At 53.9% G+C, this 21104-nt stretch overlaps 1 protein-coding gene across 2 annotated transcripts in view; it reads left to right on the forward strand.

Annotated features, from left to right (window-relative positions):
* Positions 1–21104, forward strand: part of ANXA11 (annexin A11) — a 42343-nt gene that overhangs the window by 19911 nt on the left and 1328 nt on the right. The window contains exons 2-15 of one of the 2 annotated variants that reach the window (XM_027531131.1): positions 5779–5841; positions 7295–7407; positions 8295–8681; positions 8808–9840; positions 9946–10033; positions 10277–10371; positions 11003–11116; positions 13249–13339; positions 13713–13792; positions 13927–13983; positions 16015–16108; positions 18476–18571; positions 19569–19627; positions 19827–19949. In XM_027531131.1, the coding sequence (XP_027386932.1) occupies positions 10021–10033; positions 10277–10371; positions 11003–11116; positions 13249–13339; positions 13713–13792; positions 13927–13983; positions 16015–16108; positions 18476–18571; positions 19569–19627; positions 19827–19949 (822 nt within the window). In that variant the 5' untranslated portion in view covers positions 5779–5841; positions 7295–7407; positions 8295–8681; positions 8808–9840; positions 9946–10020. The remainder of the gene's footprint in view (positions 1–5778; positions 5842–7294; positions 7408–8294; positions 8682–8807; positions 9841–9945; positions 10034–10276; positions 10372–11002; positions 11117–13248; positions 13340–13712; positions 13793–13926; positions 13984–16014; positions 16109–18475; positions 18572–19568; positions 19628–19826; positions 19950–21104) is intronic. The other variant, XM_027531129.1, reaches the window with a different exon arrangement.

Genomic DNA, 21104 nt, shown 5'->3' on the forward strand with positions numbered 1-21104 from the left:
AAAACAGATTGAAGATTTAACATTAATGAACTAACACACAAATAAATACTCTAGCCCCGAGACTGGGAAGGGGTCATCCCAACAAAGCATGCGCTCTAGTCCAGGCCCTGTTGGTTTGCTGCTGGGCATTGGGCGGGAGGTCTCACAGCATGTGACTTCTGGACCAGGAAGAGCTCCAGGTTTCTGCCTCCTCTCAGTGTTAGCCTGCTGCAACCCTGGCCCTCTGGGGAGGACACTGCATGATCCTTGTGCCAGGCATGCATGGCCCTGCCACCATCCTTTTTCCTAACATATGTCTCCATCTCTCACTCTTGAGGTGGGGGAATGATGACTAGGTCAGGGTAGTGAGATACCTCTCGTTCTGGGTTATTTTGCCTCTTCTCCCAATACAGTGTTTCTAGATTGCTGTGTTTGAGGACTCCGGGTGCCTACTCTTGTGGAATCCTTGAAATGTAATGGTATTCTTGTGTACATGTACACAGTTTTAGGGAACAAGCCACTTTATAGGCCTGGAGAAGCCCCCTGTGTACCTGCTGTTTGCTTTCAACATTCACCAAGTAAGCTGAGGCTTGGTCTCAAGGGACCCTGGGATGCTCAGATCTTGCTGTTTATCCTCAGAGTTTACTTACCGCTGGGAATAAAGACTAGATAGAATAAACTAGAAAGTGTCCAAGTACCTTAAAGAAAAAAGCGTTTCCTAGATTGTGGACTGCAGAATCAATTACGTCAGAATCCCTGGAGATGGGGATAGGGTGCTTGTTTATATTTCACATTCCCAGGACCATCCCAGATTGAAGTGCCCAGAATGACTGGGGCCAAGGCCTAGGCATTTTTAGCAAGCTGTCCAGGTGATTCTCATGCATGAGAAAGCAGTGCTACAGAAACTGGTCCAGAGTCAAGCAGCATCAGCATTTTGGGGCCAGTTCCCAAACCCACCCTGCAGAGACTGTGGGGCCAGAACCTGACAGTCTGGGTTAAAACAGTCCAGCAGGTGATTGTTTTGCAGCCTGAAGCATGAGAAGCCCTAGTTTAGCCAGAGAGGGCCACAGCTGGATGAAATTGGGTGCACAGCTGCAGGTAGATGGTCCCAGTGAGGAAGGAAGGGAAGGGTGGTATTTGTGCTGCATCTTGAGAGGCAGTACTTGAGGTTGAAAGTTCCCCAGAGGCTGGTGTCTAGGAACTGGATTAGTCCCGGAAGAGGCCAGCTGCCTGTGGCACCTGGAGGCCCTCTCCAATGAGTCCCAAGACAGAGTGCCCTGATGAGAGCCGGCACAGAACAGGGATGTGCCTGGCCTGTCAGAATCCCGGCCTGTCCACTCTGTGAAGCATCCCACTCAGGCACCTTTTTTCTTTGTTAAAGGGCAGAAGTAGGAGGAAGGCATTGGTCAGCATGGAAGGTGTGATATTTGTAGTTCCCAAGAGAAAGCAGATCTGCAGGATTATAATCACTGTATTACCTTCTGTTGTGCAGAGTGAGGGTTGGACAGAGTGGAGGGGAAGGTGAAGGCCCCCCCACCCCACTATGCCCTGCCCAAACTCCCCTCTGAGTCGCATATGGTACCCCGGGTGCTAGACTAACTTTGCCGAGGGCAGTGGACCCTGATGGTGACCTCTTGAGAAAAAGTGGAGGCTAGAGTATGTAAAGCCTGGGCCATAAAAATTTCATAATTGTCACAAAAAGAGGGGGGCTTCCCTGGTGGCTCAGTAGTAAAGAATCCACCTGCCAGTCAAGAGACATGGGTGGAATCCCTAATCCTGGAGGATCCCACATGCCTTGGAGCAACAAAGCCCATGCACCACAGCTATTGAGCCTATGCTCTGGAGCCTGGAAGCTGCTGACTGCTAAGCCCACGTGTGCAGCTGTTGAAGCCCGAGCGCCCTGCAGCCCGTGCTCCACAACGAGAGAAGCCAGTGCAACAAGAAGCCCACACACTGCAGCTGGAGAGTAGCTTCCGCTGGCCACGACTGGAGAAAAGCCTGCGCGGCAACAAAAGCCCAACGACCAAAAATAAATAAGTAAAATTATTTTTAAAAGGTGAGGGGAAGACTGTAGATGTTGGGAGTCTTAAGAGTTGCCTGCTGATCTAGGACATGTCGTCGTTGGGAAGGGGCGAGTCAGGGCACTGGGAATGAGGATTGGGCCCCCGAAGGTCTCGACCCGGGCTCTCTGGCTGCCTTTGCTTTTCTCATGGAGGTTCCTAGACAGATAAACTGGAGCGCTGTAGGCGGGTGGGGGATGGGGAGAGATGTGTTACATCTTTATTTGACAGAGGCCCTCTTCCTGCTGTCGTGAACTAGATGAGGAAACAGGTGTAGATCGGGCTGTGGTAGAGTTAGGTGGTCCAGTAACTGATTGAGTGGTCCTGGGTGGGGAGGGGTTGGCGGCGACAGTGTAGGAGCGCCTTTTCAGTGTCACTCACTGGGAAGAGCGCAAATGCCGTTTTTTCCCAACCAGTGAATATAAAAGAAAGCTGAGAGAGAGTGCTAAGATGCCTGATACCGGCCCGGGTTGCAGGAGATCTTGTAGGCAGGAGCAACAGGTAGAATGGGGGGGAAATTCAACAGGAGTCAGCACCCTGTCTCCATTGTCCAGAACATGCAAGTGTTACCAGTGCAGGGAGGCTGGGGAGCTACTGCCGTGGGCTCTCCACACCATACCTGGAGCCTTTGCTTCCCAGGGAGCTCTGTGAACGAGAAGGGAGTGGGCCACAGGCATGGAACTGCCTCAGGCAGCAAATGGTGGGAAGCAAATGAGACTGTTCTTTCAGAAGAGGGGAAGACTGGAGGTGGGCTTTTGGGGAGAGGGGAAGCCAGGGGGCACGGGAGGAAGCGCTGTTCCTTGGATGTGGGATTAGACCTGGCCTGTGGGACCCTCCAGGGTCTGGGAATGAGCACCATCTCCCTGTGAGTGGCTGGGGCTGGCCTGCGGCCCGGCCCAGGCAGGAACCCTAGCAGTCCTTCCAGGTCCAAGTTCTGTGGTGTGTTTATGTAATAATCCTAAGCCCAGGCTCAGAGCCGGGCTGCCTTGCACTGAATGGACCCTGTGTGAGTTATTCGAATCTTGGAAGAACAGCCACAACCTCAAGTGAGCTCAGAAAGCCCTACCTGAATTGGGTCTTTTTTAAAGTTGTTTTTTTAATAGGCACACATGCATGTGGCAAGAAATGCAAATATAAACAGTGAATTTCATTTCTATTCCAGTTTTCCCCTCCAGAGGCCATCAGTGTTACCCAGTTTCTTGTTTAACATTCCAGGGATTGTAGGGTGTGTGTGTGTGTGTTCAGCACTAAATTTGTACATTTTCTTTTTTTAAAGTTAGCGTACGCACAGTACTACACCTTGATTAATAATGGCGATCATTTCAAATCGCCACTCATAGAGCTGGCTAATTCTGAAGTGTATAATATAATATATAGATACATGAATGTAATATACAGAGTATCCCTTGTATGGATCCGTTGTGATTTATTTAACTAGCCTCTTGCAGGTGGGTATTTAGGGATTCCTTCCTGTTGTCATAGTAAATGTCACAGTTAAGTGCATCTGGGAAATAGGTTTCCAGTAGAGTTTCTGAGTCAAAGACTGTGTCATTTTTAATTTCAACATCTCTGTTTTTACTCGGCGAGCCTCACCATGTTAGTGAGCATGAACGTCTAGTGTTCCTTTTCTGTCGTAGTTTGCATCATTTGAGTTTCTCTAAAGGTTATTGGTCTTTTTCTTACCATAAAACGTTTTTCCTGAGTTTGTCTTTTCTCTTGTCTTTATGTTATTTTCCTTATTTTGGTCTTACACAGAAGCTTAATTTTATCTTTGGGGATAAGGGCTACTTCTGAAGTCTGAAGCTTAGGTCTGGCTGACATTTTACTTTGAAGTGGGGAACAGGGCAGTATCCTGCTCCTCCGTTTTGTTTTCCCATCGTGCTGTGGGTGAGGCCGCCAGGCTCATTCCTCTGGGAGGTGGTCTCCAGGGAGAAAGGTGTCACGAACAGGACTGCAGCTCCTCTGGTTTTCAGACGGGCGGCTCCTCTTTATTCCACGAGGAGGTTCCTGGCCCATCCATCAGTTCAGATCCCCAGGGTGTTGCCTCACCAGCGAGGCCTCAGGGTTCTGGCACAGGGGTCAGACTGAAAGCAGCGCACTGGGGACCTTAGTCGCCACATTGCAGCGTGCTTGGGAGGAGGTCTTTGGCCCACACCACGGGTCGCCGATTCTTGCTCTCTGCAAGGTCACTAGGCCACCATCTGGCCTCCCATTGCAGTCACCCGTGGACCCACTGACCCAAATAAATTACCAAGCCCAGAGGGCTGAGAACCAGACTCGTGGGGACCAGTGGCACCTTAAGGAAGCCCTTCATCTTCCTTAAACAGCGTGCGCAGTTCTCCAGTGCAGCCGGGAAGGGCGGCCCAGAATTTTGTAGGTAGATAATGGTGTCTGGGGGAGAAGGCAATGGCAACCCACTCCATTACTCTTGCCTGGCAAATCCCATGACAGAGTAGCCTGGTAGGCTGCAGTCCATGGGGTCACTAGGAGTCGGACACTACTGAGCGACTTCCCTTTCACTTTTCACTTTCATGCACTGGAGAAGGAAATGGCAACCCACTCCAGTGTTCTTGCCTAGAGAATCCCAGGAACGGGGGAGCCTGGTGGGCTGCTGTCTATGGGGTCGCACAGAGTTGGACACGACTGAAGTGACTCAGCAGTAGCAATGGTGTCTAGAGAGGTGTTTCTCAGAGTTCCTGGACCAGTAACATCACCTGGGAACTAGTTAGAAATACGAATTCTGGCTCTACTGACTCAAACCCTGCGGATGGAGCCCAGCAGTGTGTTTAACAAGCTCTCCAGGTGGGTTCTGACACACACTGCAGTTTGAGAACTAGCTTGGGGCTGGGTGTGCAAGGAGGAGCTGCTCACCTGGGCTCAGCAGGTGTGATTGTTAAGGAAGCCTACAGGTTTCCTCGCTTTCACTGGTCCTTCGGTGCCTCTTAAATTGTAATAGCCACTGATTGGCAAGAGTAAGCAGGTTTCCTGATGGTCTGAGACTGTAATATCACAGCAGCTCGTGTCCCTCCGGGCAGCTCCGCTGGTGTGAGACACGGCAGAAGGATCTGTGCAGAGAGGGGTTTGTGAGGGCAGGTGTCCCACCATCACCAAGAATTCTAGGTTCTGGGCCTGTCTCCTTCCCTCACTGCCGACCTGCAAGGCTCTTGCCCTTTCTGAGCTCCATCTGTAGGGACAGGATGGTACTGCCTTGCTTGATCAGATGAGCCCTCCTGAGGGCTCTCCTTACTTCTGGGGATGGTCATCCCGTACCCGGGGATTCCCTTGGCGGGTGAACCAGAGGCTGGAGAACAAAAGTGTAGTTTGGGGCAGATCCAGTTTGGAGCCCGCTGTGGACTGCTCAGGGTCTGTAGGTTGGGCGCAGGGAGATGGGAGCATGGGCTTTCCCCAGTGCTGGATGGATGGTAACAAAGAAATCCAGGCAGATAGACCTGGCCCCCTGAGAATGAGATGGGAGAACAGCGTCACACGTGCAGCATCCCTGTCAGCACAGGTGGGAGTGGAGCCTGGGTGAAAGGGGTGTACAAGGTAACTCACCAGCTAGTGGGTGGCGAATCCTGTAATGCCCCGATTGCTGTTTCTGGCAGGGGCCTGGTGGGTAAAGGGTGAGCTGGGTTGCCCCACCCCAGGTCAGGCCTGATGCAGCTCCTCCTGCTGGGGCTGGCTTGTGGGTGTCACTGTTCTCCAACGAGCCTGAGCACACTTCACTCTTTCCTTTCAGATCTAGCCATGAGCTACCCAGGCTACCCCCCGCCCGCAGGTGGCTACCCACCAGGTGCACCAGGTAAGAAGGTCTGGGGCCTGTGGGGGAGGGATTGCCCTCTCTTCAGAGGGTCTAGGCATGGAGAGTGGGGGAGTGATGGTGCTTTCCAGTCATTTCCTTGCTCCCTTCATACCTGCACAGTGCAGCCAGATGGGAAGGGGCTGGAGAAGAGCTTGGGTCCTGGGGCCAGGTGAGGCCAGGGTTTGAAGCCACTTATGAAAAGCCAGGGTGAGGCCAGGCCCCAGTCTCTCGCTTTATTAGCTGATAGGAACAGACGAACATGTTCCATTCTCTGAGACTCAGTTTTCTCCTTTGCAAATGAATTCAAGCGTCTCCATCACGGGGCTGGCCCAGACAGGGCCGCGATAGCCGGGTAGAGGCTCTGGCACGGGGTCCTCTGGAGCACTGCGCGGTGGCACTTGCCCCGTCGCTCCTCCTGCCCTATGCACACGGTTCGTGGTTCCCAGCAGCAGGGCCCCTGCGCGCAGGACGGGGAGGTAGTCGCTGAAGGTCAGATGCTGCTGCTGCAGCTGCTGCTGTGGGCCAGTAGCACTTCTACCTCTATCGGCACCTGAGCAGGAAGAGTGGGAACTGGCAAGTGACTCTGGGGAGCTCTGTCCTAGGTGTCCCGGAGCTGGAAAGCCACGCTGGAGGCCCCCAGGGCCTTTTCGCTGCCATGGACAGGGCTGTTTCTGACGGGCCAGCCATGATGCTAGCTGCTGTGCTACTTGTGAGGGCTACGGTGAGGGCTGTCACATGAACACTCACCGGGCTCCCAGCTAAGCCCTGACTGGCAGTAACTCTCTTAATCCTCCTTATAGCAATCGAGGCCATCACCAGTTATCCCCACTTCACACGAGGAAGCTGAGCCAGGATGGCTGAGTGCTCGCTCAGGGCACATGCCCCGGTCCTGCTGGTGTCAGAGCTGGGACTTCTTACTGCTGTTCCCCGACTGTCCTCCTGACAGCCAAGCCCTGTCTGCCTCTGTCCTGTCATCCTGCTTCTCCCTGCCTCCTACAGACGTGTGGTGACAGCATACAACCAAATCAGCGGGACAGCCCACCCCACCCGCTGTGCTTTTCCGTCACTCTGCACTCTGAGTGCTCCCTGAGCTCCGTACTCTGCTGGGCTCGGCACAGCCTCCCTGAGTGACCTGTCTGTACTCCTGGTCCATGGTGGTGAGCCCAGGAGAGCAGGTCTGCCCTTGGCCCTCTGCCTTCATAGCCCACAGAGAGTCTTGGGAGTGTTTGCTGAGTGGTCCTTCCTCCCTGAAAAGTGGGGAAGGTTCCTTATTTATTCTCTTCTCTGGCAGCAGGATCAGGCTAGACTCTGTTGCCTGAGTGTTTTCATTGTTGCCTGTAGGACGGCCCAAGGCCCTGCTTGGCCTCCTCTCTGACCGCCTGGGAGCTTGATGTCTCTGCCTTGTCCTCTTGGTGGGTGATCGGGGGGCTGATGGACTGGGTGTTGCTTTCAGGTGGCGGTGCCTGGGGAGGTGCTGGCTACCCGCCACCCACCATGCCTCCCATTGGGCTGGATAATGTGGCCAACTATGCAGGGCAGTTCAACCAGGACTACCTCTCAGGAGTGGTGAGTCCAGCCCGCCCACTGGGCTGCCCTGGGGGCCACTCTCGTGGGACCAGAGGGAGAAAGGCCGCGGGCTTCCACGGTGTCAGAGGGGTGTGTGTTACCCGAGGGCACGGAGGGTGTCGAACCGTATCTTAGGACAGAAGGGTTTCCATCAAGGCTCCCACCAGTTCACTGTCCCTCTGTGCGTCTCGTTTTTCTTGACGGTAAAGTGAGGGGTAGGGGAGTGTGTTGTGCTGTGTGGTCTTCCAGGTTCCTTTCAGCGCTGAGGGATTGGGTCGGGGTGAGGAATATGCATTGTGCACCTTCTGTATGCGCTCAGCATAGGGACGGGAGGAGGGTGAGGGGGTGTGTGTGTGTCACGCACGTGTGACTGATGCAGGTGTGTGTTGTCTGTGTTTGTACATGTGGATGACTGTCCTGGTTGGGCCTGGGGGCAGGTAACACAGGCAGGCGTGCTACTTTTGATTTGCTTATAAAATGGTGGATTTTATAATCTAAAGATAAACGTATGCGCAGTGTAAACAGTGCAACCACTACATAGTCTAATTTGCACCAGGCCCATTGTAGGTGCTGGGGATAGAAAACCCCAGCCTAGGAGTGCCTACCATCCACTGGGGGGAGACAGTGGTGTTGTGTTAAAGCGAGTGTGGCTGCTGTGGTGCACAGGCAGGTTAAGGGGTCAGTGGTGCAGGCGGAGGGCATGTGGGACAGGTGGGTGGGCTCGGTGGGCCTGCTGAGAGGCTGGTGGTGCTCGGAGTCAGCTTGAGCCGAGTGTGGCTCCGGGGCACCCGCTGCAGGCTCAGGGTGGGGAAGGGCAGACAGACGATGGAGTGTGGCCTTACCTCTCCAGGGCTGTTAGTCTAAGGCTCTGCTTTGTGGACTTTCAGGCGGCCAACATGTCCGGGACGTTTGGAGGAGCCAACGTGCCAAACCTGTACCCGGGGGCCCCTGGGGGTGGTTACCCCCCAGTTCCCCCGGGGGGGTTCGGGCAGCCCCCTCCCGCCCAGCAGCCTGTTCCTTCGTATGGAATGTACCCGCCCCCTGGAGGAAACCCACCCTCCGGGATGCCTTCATATCCGCCATACCCAGGGGCCCCTGTGCCAGGCCAGCCCATGTTGCCCCCTGGACAGCAGCCCCCAGGGGTCTACCCTGGACAGCCGCCCATGACCTACCCTGGACAGTCACCAGTGCCACCTCCTGGGCAGCAGCCAGTGCCAAGCTATCCAGGGTACTCAGGTTCTGGGACTGTCACCCCTGCCGTGTCCCCCGCTCAGGTAAGTGCCAACCCTGTGCTGCTGCCTGTCCAGGCCTGGCCCTAAGGGCCAGAGACACGTGGCCTAGTGTCCCCTCGCAGGGATGCGGGAGGGCTCAGCCCTGTAGCTCTGACTTGTGGTTTTCAGTGTCGCTTTCTCACGGACTCCCCACCCCTGCTTGCGCTCCTGAGGGCCCAGGGAGCCGCCCTGTTTGTCCCAGCTTGGTTAGAGGGTCCCTGTGCGAGGCGGGTCTGAACGCTCCAGGTACTCTTCATTCCTCTTGTGTTATTTACAGCCTGGGTGTTGTGAGAACTGTCTCAAAAGGCCTTTGCCCAGTGGCTCTTAGTCTTTAATCTCTGGATGTGCCCTCCCAGACTCAAAACCAGCCCCTTTGAGTGTGGAAAATTGTTGGCGGTTCTTTCAGGACTGCTCTTGGCTCATTTTGGAGAGCAGTTCATGTTTGCAGAGCCTAGAATTCATTGTCATGGTTACACAGCCAAACCAGCCAAGCACAGGGCTAGTGGAATGTGGTTGACTAATATTTTTAGCCAGAGGGTCCATTCCCCTCCTTCCCCAACACCCACACATCCCCCTACCCCTGCCCTGCTCTGCATCATCCCTCTCTGCCTTCCCCTCATCTTTCTCTCAGCTTATTTCCTCTGTTAAAGCCAGTTTGTCCTAGATCATCCATCAAGGGAGAGTTTAGGCAGGAAAAATCCAGTGTGCTTGGAGCATAGCCGTCATTTGAGGAAGAAGTCCAGCAGGCAAGAAGGTCCTAGAGTCCAGAACACAGTGCCAGGAAACCAGAGTGAATCCAGGAGGTAGCCGGTCTGCATGTACCATCGTGAAGGCTGGACACTTGAAGGCATCCCGGAGGAACACCTGTTTCTGATGTGCACAGAGTGGGCTAAGCAGGCCTGTTAGGGGAGCCCCGATGTGCAGTGCTGAGGCCTTGAGGAGAGGCTGGAATCCTGTTCTGAGGCCTCCCCTTCATCTGGAGCCCTGGCCTGGAGGACCCGGGCATAGGGTAGATTTTCAGCATCAGGACTCAGCTCTAGGTAGGCTCCTCGCCATGGGAGCCCGGCAGATGCTTCAGTGCCAGGACACGAGGACAGGCGATGGTCACATTAGGCCGACTCAGTGTTGAGTCTCCTGTGCTGTCAACTGCAGGCTCCTTCAGGTACCCCAACTTTTAGAAGAAAGGTCATTTCCAGAGTCTGGACAGGCAGTCTCACGTCTAGGAAACGCAGCATCTTACTGTCTGTCTGTCTGTCTGTCTGAGTAGTTTGGAAACCGAGGCACCATCACAGATGCATCTGGCTTTGACCCCCTGCGAGATGCTGAAGTCCTGCGGAAGGCCATGAAGGGCTTTGGTGAGAGACCCTGGGTGGCACGAGTCCCAGCTGCCTCCCCCCTGACTCCCTCGGCAGTTACACAGTGGCTCTGTGGGCTGGGGTCGCTGGGTGGAGGCGGCCTGGCCCCGTGTTAGAGAAAGAGAGTGGATGTGGGGATGTATCGCGGATGCTCAGGAGAATTGGAGGGCCCAGGCCAAGAAAGTCTCTAGCCACAGAACATCCCTGTGACCCCACGCCCACTCCCACCTCTCCTTCCACCAGGGACTGACGAGCAGGCCATCATTGACTGCCTGGGTAGTCGCTCCAACAAGCAACGACAGCAGATCCTCCTGTCGTTCAAGACAGCATATGGGAAGGTGAGTGTTGGTTCCTGGGACCCACAGGGAAGGTCAGGGGTTCCTTTCTGAATCAGGGCATATCCTCCTGATAGGAGCAGCCTACTCCTGCTTTTCCCTGGGACCTGGATCTCCTAGATGGACCGTAAGGCATGTTAGGGCATTTCTTGGTGGCTCTCAACTGATGGCATCTTCTAGAGGCAAAGGATGCTCTGAAGCAGAAATCCCAGAGTCCACAGGGTACTGAAGTTTGCTGAGAGGTGCCCAGGGATCTGGGTTCTGTCCTGGCTCTGCTGTGACTCACCGAGACCATGGGCAAGTTATTTCTCTTTGAAGGAAGAGGCTTTAAGTACTGAACACATAGAAGTTTGAATTTGGGGGCTTTTGGATCTTATTAATGGAAAGATAACCACTGAGTACATATAGGCTAGTACATGCAGGCTAGTGTTCTGGCCTAGTGTCTCTCCTACGTTAATGGGCTATGAGTTCCCTGGGAATCTGGTTCAAATGCAGGTTACAATTCTGTAGGTCAGTCTGGGGCCTGAGGTTTGTCTTTTCTGTAAATGCTGCTGGATCTGGGATATTGTTCCCTATTGGTCACCTCCGTGGATTCTCAAAATAGGTTTTTTTGTTTGTCTAAATGTCCAATTAGGATTTGATCAAAGATCTGAAATCTGAACTGTCAGGAAACTTTGAGAAGACAATCTTGGCCCTGATGAAGACCCCTGTCCTCTTTGACGCTTATGAGATAAAGGAAGCTATCAAGGTGTGTATGTTCTGGCGTGTGGGCATGATGGACAAAGACCTAGACCACGTGTGTGTCTTAGCTCAATTAGTAGCTACTGTTGTCAGCACAGCTCCTGGGCTCCAAGTGCTGTAGAAAAGGGAACTTCTGGTGGCTCCTCCAAGAGGCAAATGAGGCATCACTCATCATCAGGGAGCATCTGAGTCTCTCTGCCTTAAATGGTGGGAGCTGGGGTTCAGAGGAAATCAGTGATCAGTGGTAGTAGGGGTGGGAGGAGTGGCTGACGTCATCCTCATTCATCAGGACTCTGTTGTTAGCAGATAACAGGACACTCTTGAGGAGCTTAAGCAGAGCCAGGGTGTAGAATCAGGAGGATAGAGACAGCAGCCTGACTCGGAGAAGGACGGGACTGGGCAGCATTTCTCATGCCTGCTGCTTGAGTGTCTGCTTTATTCTTCCATCTGCTTCTGTGCCTCTCCTTCTTTGGTACAGCATCCTTGTGGGCCCCTCCCCGAGTACCTGTCAGAGATCCAGCCGCGGAAGAGGCCAGCTGTCCCTTGATCCAAATTCCGAACAGGAGGCAGGTTTTGATGGACTTTGTTTGGGTTCAGCCTCCCCCTAGTCCTGTGACTGCCAAGACCCTCAGCAGGGGTCCTGTGGATGGGCTGGGGCCACTCCCACAGATGGGGGAGTCCTTGTGAGCTGAGCAGGTGCCCCAGAAGGAATCTAAGATTCCTCAGGGCCTAGTGGGCACAGTGACTCTTCCTGCCCCGAAGGGACATCCCCTGAAACTAGGTTCATCTCTCCGTGGGTGTCAAAAGACACAACTAAGCCAAGGAGCAGAAGAAAGTGACTCTGTGGACTGCAGCCTGCCAGGCTTGTCTGTCCATGGGATTCTCCATGGGATTCTCCAGGCAAGAATACTAGAGTGGATTGCCATTCCCTTCTCCAGGGGATCTTCCAAATCCAGGGATCGAACTCGAGTCTCCTACATTGCAGGCAGAATCTTTACTCTCTGAGCCACCAGGGAAGCCCAAGAAGCAGGAGAAGGATTTATTACTTGCAGCAAGTAAGAACGTCAGGGGTCTTTCCCAAAGCAGTGTCTCCTGGAACTGCAAAATTGGGGAAATTTTAAGCTAACACATACATATTCATGAAGGGGCTTGAATGGTCCACAGAGTCCATACCTAAAAAGGTCAACATCATCATCCCTTAGGTTCCAGTTGTTCTGGTGGTTGAGTGCCCAAGGGGGTTTAAATTCTGTAGAACAGCTCAAGAAAGTGCTTCGGGCTTGTCTTTACCATTGACGCAGAACCCAGGGTCTTTACATATGTTTTGTTATCTTGCCTATCGCTCTGTTGTTCCCTTAAGGACAAGTACTGTGGCCAGGCTTAGGTCACAAAATGGTTTAGGCCAGAAATGGTTTCTCTTATGTCAAGAAAGTCCTTCCTCATTCTCTTGCTTCCAGGACACCTACCATATGTGCCCCCAGTATCACTCCCATTTTATGGTCAAGGAGCCAGAGGCACAGAGAGGTGAAGTAACATGCCGAAGGTCACACAGCTAGTGATCATCAGAACCAAGAGGCAACCCGATGCAGAAGCCAGGCTACTGACCCTGTCCCCTGCCTCCTCACTGTCCCTTCCTCAGCTGTCTCTTCCATCCTCAATGTTGTTCCCTTTCCTTAGGTGTCTCCAGATGCTCCCCTCTCCACTATGGGAGTCAGGTTTTCCCACATGTTCATGCTCTTGCTTTCAAACCGTTTTCTCAGTTTGTCACCTTATTCATGGACTGAATTGGAATAAAACAGATCTAGGTCCGCCTCTCAGCCCCACCATTTACAGTGTGGTCTTGGACAAGTCACCACACTTCTCTGATTTCTTGGTGTCCTGGAAGATGGAATGGGGATAATCCTTCAAATGGACCTCTATTTGTCACCATGTTGCTATCTTTCCTGGGACTTTCCTGGGACTGTGTGGGGAGTTTGGCTGCTTCAGGCCAGGGTAGCAGCAGCAGCGTGACAGGTGGGTCTGTGTCTGTGGCCTCTCCCACTGGGGTTTGTTTCCTGTGGGATCATGGCACCTGCTCTCCCCTGCGTGCCAGCAAGGAGGCTGTCACAAGCTCCTGCTCTGTCATGCGCTCTGGCTCCGCAGGGGGCGGGCACTGATGAAGCCTGCCTGATCGAGATCCTGGCCTCCCGCAGCAACGAGCACATCCGGGAGCTGAACAGAGTCTACAAGACAGGTGAGGCTGGCCCCAGGGCCTCACCCGCCTGGGCCACACCCTCTCCCTCCAGGGGCCTGAACTCTTCCTTCCTGACCTTGTCTCCTCATCTCCTGCCATCCCTAGTACACTGGGCTTCCATCCCAGGCCCAGCCCTGCTTGCTGTTTACACAGAAGCAGGTAGCTGGGGTTAAGGGAGGGCTGAGGGAGAACCTGGGCGTGACTAGGGCCAGGTCAGCCTGGGAGTCATAGCCCTCCTGGTCTCCAGCTGTATGTTCCTGGGGGCCGGGTGGGCCACCTGTCTCCTCGTGCCAGTGCTCACTGTTGGCTGTGTGCAGTGGGCAGCTTGGTCCACGGAGCTACAGGGTGGCCCTTCCCTGCATCTCCCTTTCAGAATTCAAAAAGACCCTGGAGGAGGCCATTCGGAGCGACACTTCAGGGCACTTCCAGCGGCTCCTCATCTCTCTCTCTCAGGTACTTTCCCAGGGCAGAGCTTGGGCCTACGGTAGGGAGAGGTGGACGTCTGAGTCACGGGGAAGAGGAGCAGGGATGGAGGGAGGGATGTGACTCCAAGGAGTGGCCTTGCCTCACAGCCTGCTTCCTTTCAGGGAAACCGGGATGAAAGCACAAACGTGGACATGACCCTTGTCCAGAGAGATGTGCAGGTGAGTGTGATGGCCGCTTCCCTGGCTTCCTGAGCAGGGGCGTTTCCCACTTCCGTGTGTTATGAGGGGTGGAAACAGCAAAGATTAGGAGTGGATTCCAGACTCTCTGAGTTTCACAGGCTCTGCTGCTTATCAACTGTGTGACCTTGAGCGGGTCACCCCACCTCCATAGTCTTCAGTCTCCTGCCCTGTAGGAGGGACCATGTGGGATAATATTAACAGTTGGTAGATCAGTGATGGATGTGGGATTTCATGTGACTCGGTACTTGTCTTGTGTTTGATTGACTAGACCATTATTCTGTTAAGCTTTTGATTTGAACCTAGAAACCAGCTGCCATGTTAGTTGTGGAGCCTGAGAATTCTGCCCTTGTCCCCAGCCTGGTGTGAACTGCAGACCAAAATGGGAACTGTCTCTGGCCGTTTCCTCTCCTTGTCCAGGCATCCAAGCGCCTCTCAAGAGGAGTTTGGGTTTCCCACTGATGATGTCAGACCACCGTAGCAGTTCTGGTTGGAGAGGGCCCTGGCTTCCTGGTGGGCTGGCGGGCACCAAGGTGTCCAGGTGAGGACACTGAGGCCCAGGAAGGCAGAGCTGTGTCCCAAGAGACCTGGAGGCAGAGCCTGGACAGAGGCCCAGACGCCTCGCTCACTCCCTGTGCCCAGACAGTGCCTGCCCCTGTCCTGGTCCCGGACCCCTCCTTAACATCTCCCTGGCTTGGGACCCCCATTTCCATAACTGAACTCAGGGCTGGACATCCTCAAAGCCCCAGGCTCTGGCCTTGGCCCTGTGGGGATTTTCCCATTGCTGTTTCCTGTCCAGGCCGTTTCTTAGCTCAGGCAGAAGTTGCCTTGGTTGAAGGGTTTCGTGCCAACTACTCTGCCTTCTTACCTCTGGACCTGCTTGGCTTCACCTTGATTTGTGGGGTCTCTGAGCCCCTGATGGGCACCTTCTGCCCTCAAACATTTGTGCCTTTAAGTCCACGAGCTGCTGCTACCTGAGGCTCGGAAGGCACTTTGGAGCTGTCTGGTTCAAAGGTTACCAATTGGCATATATACTGAGCTTAGACCTTAAGAGGAAACTGCACATTCTTCCCATTTACAAACATAAAATGGTGTATGCAATGAAATGGTAGGCACCTATCACATGAAGTCCCACATCCATAGCTGCGATCTATCAATTGTAATAGTTACTGTCTTATGTGTTTCCGCTTCTAGATAGGGAAACTGCCTTTAAGATGAGAAATTTCATATGGACATCTGGATTTCTGGCTCCTCTGGTAGCTCAGTTGGTAGAGTATCTGCCTGCAGTACAGGAGACCCAGGCTCAGTCGGTAGAGAATCTGCCTGCGGTGCAGGAAACCCAAGTTTGATCCCTGGGTTGGGGAGATGCCCTGGAGAAGGAAATGGCAATCCATTCTAGTATTCTCGCCTGGAAAATTCTAGGGACAGAGGAACCTGGCAGGCCATGGGGTTGTAAGAGTTGGACACGACTTAGCAACTAAACCACTGCATGAAAAGTGGATCTGGGGGCTGTGAGCCTTGTTTCTCTGTCCTGTTCTCAGCTGAGAAGCACCTCTGTGTAGTCCCCATGGTCCCCACCACTCTCCGGCCTTAAACTGCCCTGATTCCTGCATTTAAGTTACCCAGTGGCCCCTTCGGGCTTTCAGGTTGGTGACCCTGAATCTAATTCACGCTTCCCACGTTAGAGCTGAGAGCACTGAGAGGGCCAGTGACCTGCCTGGAGTCCCGTGGCAAGAGGGTAGTCGAGCTAGAGCTGAGGCCTGTGTTCTCCTTTGTTCTGCTGCCCCTTGGTTCCTTGCCTGTCCCGGACCCAGCGGCCTCGGCTCTCCTGGCCCAGGGGATGTGTGGATGGCATCTGTCTCAGCACAGTGAATGGAACTCAGCTGGGGCCCTGCCCCCCTTTCCCACCCCTCTGGGCTTCAGGGCCCAGAGATTCTGCCCAGCTGTCCTAGGTGACCTGGGCCTGGAGTCGGGGGTGAGGCCTGCATGCCTATCTGTCCATCTTCTGTCCAGGAGCTCTATGCAGCCGGGGAGAACCGCCTGGGAACAGATGAGTCCAAGTTCAATGCGATTCTGTGCTCCCGGAGCCGGGCCCACCTGGTGGCAGGTAAGGCTGTCCTGGCTTCCCTGTAGCCAGGAAACGGATTGCAGAAACACTTGGCAGTTCCTCACTGCAGGGGCCTTTCACTTCCTTGAAAGAGCCCCCTAGTGGCGATTTACAGGATTTTATCAGCGTGTTTCCAGCGTATGCTGGCATCTGGTTCTGAGGAAAGCGAGGGAGGAGGTGAGAGAAAGGGGGTCGTCCTGATGGTTGGTATCTTTACCTGCTAGAATTTTTTCAGAGTTTTTTTGTTTGTGAGCAGTTTTTAATTTCTTTTTTTTTATTGAAATATAGTTGATTTATAATGTTGTGCCAATCTCTGTTGTACAGCAAAGTGAATTAGTTTTACACATTTATACATTCTTTTTAAAATTTTCTTTTCCATGGTTTATCCCAGGAGATTGGATATAGTCCCCTGTACTATACAGGTGGAAGCCCTGCTGACAGTTGCATGGACTTAGGTGTCTATCTTGAATAAAACAGGGAGCCAGTGGAGGGCTTGGTGTGAGGGAGGGGTGTGATTTGACTTAGGTTTTGCAAGTGTACTGGCAGTTGTACTGAGAAGAGTGACGGGGTCTGTGGTGAAGAAGGAAACCAGTTAGGAGACGGCTGCGTCAGTCCAGGGGAGCAGTGATGGTGGTGTGGACAGCTGGTAGGGGCCGGTGGTGAGAAGGGGTCAGATCCCGGCTCTGTCTGCGGATGAAGTGGATGTGGGGTGTGAGAGAGAGAAAGGACCCCGGGATTTGTCCCCGCTGTGCCAGTGGGAGAGGGCGGGGCCCTTGACTGAGAGTGGGAGGCTTTAAGGAGGGAGGGAGCCAGGAGCCACAGATGCCGTGCAAGCCTCTAGGTTTGTGAGCCCGGAGGGCTGAAGAGGTCTGGCTAGAGGTGGAAGTTTGGGAGCTGAGTGGGTTGAAGGAGTTTGAGGCCCCGGGACTGCCTTGGGAGGGAGCGCAGCGGTCTGAGGACAGGGCTCTGGCCATGGCAGGAGACTTAGGAGGGACACCCAGAGAAAGGGGTGTCCTAGAGGCCAGCAGGGTCAGCGTATAAGAGGGCAGGTGAGGATGGGAACAATGACCACACCTAGCCGCGGGGTGGGATCTCCAGCACCCACTGTGTGCATGCACTGAGCCTTTAATAAAGGCCAGTAGACGCCATTCTCCCACTTTACAGATGAGGAAGGGGGTGAAGGGCAGCTGGGGAAGTCAGGTACCCAGCTGGTAATGTGGCAGAGCTGGCGTTTGCCCTCAGCTGCCTGCCTCCACAGCACACACGTGAGCCTCTGCACTGCACTGTAATGGAGCGTGTGCGCACACATGTTCATCTTGGTCATTAGTTATTTTTATAAGTATGAAATGTGTTTGTAGCACATCAGAACTGCACGAATGATACTAGTCAGGAGAAAAGAGCTGAGCTGAGTTGGGCACAGAGGTAGGAGGAATCATGATTCTGATACGCACACGACAGCAGTTTGGAGAAGACAGAAACTGAGACCTTGGCCAGGGAAGAGGAGGTTATATCCTGGGGGCAGAGCTCAAGGTAGGACCCGGGTCTCCATGGCTCCACCTGCCTCTCTTGGAACCTGTGGGTGCTCAGCCCAACCCAGGGTAAGCTGGGGTGCCGGAGTGGTGGTAGCTTACAGTCAGATTGAGAAAGACCGACGCACAGAATGGAGAAGGGCTGGGACTGGAAGTGGTGGGTCTGAGAAGAGCGTATTGGTGTCAGGGCTCCTGGACAGGGGATTGTGGTACAGTGGGTAAGCGGAGGCGCTGGTAAGGGGACTGAGTGAGCAGGCCGGGGGGCGGGGGAGTGCACTTGCCTGGGGGTGAAGAACCGGCAGGCTTGAGAGCTGGGCCAGTGTGGTCACTGGGACCGCCTAGGGTGCCAGGAGCAGAGTGGGAGGGGCTCTGGGAGGAGGCAGAGCTCTCACCACGCGTCCTGTCCGAGTCAGCTCGGGCTGCCATAATAAAATACGACGGGCCCGGTGGCTTAAACAGCAGAAATCTGTTTTTTCCCAGTTCTGGAGGCCAGAAGTCCAAGATCAAGGTGCCGGCAGTGATGGTTTCTCTTGAGGGCTCTCTCCTTGGCTCGCACGTGGCCCCTCCTTGCTGTGTCTGTGTATGCTCTTAGTTCTGTGTTTACAGCCCTGGTGTTTGCTTGTGTGTTCAAATCTCCTTTTCTTATAAAGACACCAATCAGATTGGATTCGGGCCCATGCTGAGGGCCTCATTTTAACTTAATTACCTCTTTAAAGACTATCTCCAAGTACAGTTAAATTCTGAAGTCCTGGGAGTTGGGACACTTCAACAGAGGAATTTGGGGCGAGCGTCAGGGACAGAATTCAGTTCATAATGTGTCCCTCTGTCTTCCCACTAGTTTTTAACGAGTATCAGAGGATGACAGGACGTGACATTGAGAAGAGCATCTGCCGGGAGATGTCCGGGGACCTGGAGCAGGGCATGCTGGCTGTGGGTAGGTGTCTCAGCCCGCCTGCTGGGGCCTGGGGTGTGTTGTGAGTTTTCTGGGTGCTCACCCACCCTCTGGTTGAGGACGAGCATAGTGAGAGGGTCCAAGATTGTTAAATCCAGCTGCCAACGCAGTGAAATCAGGCTGCTTCCTGGATCACTGTGTAGTTGTGCCCCCAGCGGTCTTGTTTGTATTTCAAGCCCAGCCCCGGGGAGGGAGCTGCAGTGTGAGCACCAGTGGGAGCACGACCAGCCGCTCTCCGGGAGGAAGATGACTCACATCCTGCCAAGTCTTCTCTAAAAATACATCCCTGCAGGCAGTTGTCAGATGTTTGTGATGGAAACACGTGGAAAGATTTTTTTTTTACTTGCAACAGCAAAACAGGCCCTGGCTGAGGAAAGCTGGCGTAGCTCCCAGGACGCTGTGCGCTTCCCACAGTGCCTGGGTTCTGTCCTCCAGAGCAGGGCCTGGCAGGCTCTAGGCCAGTCCTCCCCCAGCCCTCCACCTGAGAGTTTGGCCCCTCTTTATACCCACTTGGGACTATCACAGGTTGTCCATCTTCTGCTTTGCTTTTCTTGGAGCTTTCTCAATGGGACAGGTTCCCCTGTGTCCCCCATGGTAGGTATCATGGCCTGAGAACCCTAGTTAGATATTCATTCTGCTCAGACATCCTTCCCCCCAGTGTCACGCCATCCCAACAGGTCCCCTCCTGCCTGAGCAGCTGTATGATTCCTAACTAACATCCACATTCCTTCCCTACACAGCTTCCTCCATCACACTGGTTACCAAGAAAGGGGTTGTATTGGTGTCCAGGCTCTGCCTGTTTCTATTCCAGAGGGCTGGAGCCAGGATCGTGGGATAATTGAGCCTAAAGGAGATGAGGGAGGAAGATGGATGCAGTGGTGTGTTTGATGGACAGTCGGCCTTCTAAGAGGAGGCTGTGTGCTCCATGCCCCCCTAGACTGAGTTTTCTGCAGATCAACTTATGCTTTCTCTCTTCCAGTGAAATGTCTTAAGAATACCCCAGCCTTCTTTGCTGAAAGGCTCAACAAGGCCATGAGGGTAGGTAATCCCCAGGTGCAGGGTCTGGGTGAGGGGGGTATCTCAGCCCATCCTGTGATTGGGACCTTGCTCAGGGGAGGAAGCTTGAGGAAAGCCAGCCTTCCTCCAGAAGGGGCGGGGAGGGGCCCAGGGCCTAGGAAAGGTAGGGACTGGATGTTGAGGAGGTCCATAGCTCACGCCCTCGGGCCACTCTCTTTAGGGAGCCGGAACCAAAGACCGGACCCTGATCCGCATCATGGTGTCTCGCAGCGAGATCGACCTCCTGGACATCAGAGCAGAGTATAAGCGGCTGTATGGCAAGTCGCTGTACCACGACATCACGGTACGGGCCTCCGGGGGCCGTCTGGGCTGTCTGCCTGGCCGCTCCCCCTGTCCCCTTTGCTCCTCCTCCTCACAACTCCTATGGGCTTGGCCTCAGCCAAGCGTGGGCTTCTCGTCTGTGGTCCTCTACTTGCCCTCGTCAGCTTTCACTTGTTCGCCTGCATGCACAGCAGCAGCTTGTCAGCTCCTGATAGCAGGGGGAGTCTTGACCTTGTTCTCACCCCACCCTCCATCCCAGCATCCAGCACAACTGCTGTTCAGGAAATGGTTGGCAGAGGAGGGTCCACAATCAGCACGAGACTCACAGTACCACCCCCCACACACATGTACACCTGGGGCCTGGCCTTCAGAGTCCAGCCACCCTGTGGATCTGGCATCCATCAGTGAGAACTCAGGTCCCAAGCCCCCCAGAGGGTGCATGGCTCTGGCTCCCTGACGAGTCACCTCTTTCAGCTTTATGGTGGGGGCAGCACAGGAAGGCAGTTCAGAGCAAGAGCTCGGGGTCACACCACTTGGGGTCCAGTTCTTGCTTTTCTATTAATATTCGCTCACTGTGTGATCTCACACAGCTTGCGTAAACCTCCCTGAACCCTAGTTCCATCACCCTTAAGATGACCCCACCCCAGAAGTGTTGGATCTTGAAGGGAGTGGCCCATGTGAAGCGTACTGTACGACATATGCGTGTCTAATAGACTTGAAGGGAGTGGCCCATGTGAAGCGTACTGTACGACATATGCGTGTCTAATAGACTTGAAGGGAGTGGCCCATGTGAAGCGTACTGTACGACATGTGCGTGTCTAATAGACTTGAGGGGAGTGGCCCATGTGAAGCATATTGTACGATGTGTGCGTGTCTAGTAGACACTAGTGCCTCTTTATCACTGTGTGCCAGGGACAGTCTGACAAATTGGTTCCTATTGCAGAGCGGTGGGGAGGAGGGGCTTCTGATAGTCAAATTCTGAACTCACATGAATCCTAAAATTGAAACTGCCACACCCAGGTCCTGATTTCAGACTCACTGGTGTTTGATGTTGGGCATCTTTTTGAGAGAAGCTTCTCTCTCTCTTCTTGGCTATAGAAACAGTGCTGCCGATAGCAGTCTTGTGTGTGTCAGTAGGCTGTGGGCATCTGGAATAAGGCATAGGCCTTGCCCTTAA

This window comes from Bos indicus x Bos taurus, chromosome 28 (assembly GCF_003369695.1).
Source record: "Bos indicus x Bos taurus breed Angus x Brahman F1 hybrid chromosome 28, Bos_hybrid_MaternalHap_v2.0, whole genome shotgun sequence".
NCBI classification, from domain to species: Eukaryota; Metazoa; Chordata; class Mammalia; order Artiodactyla; family Bovidae; genus Bos; species Bos indicus x Bos taurus.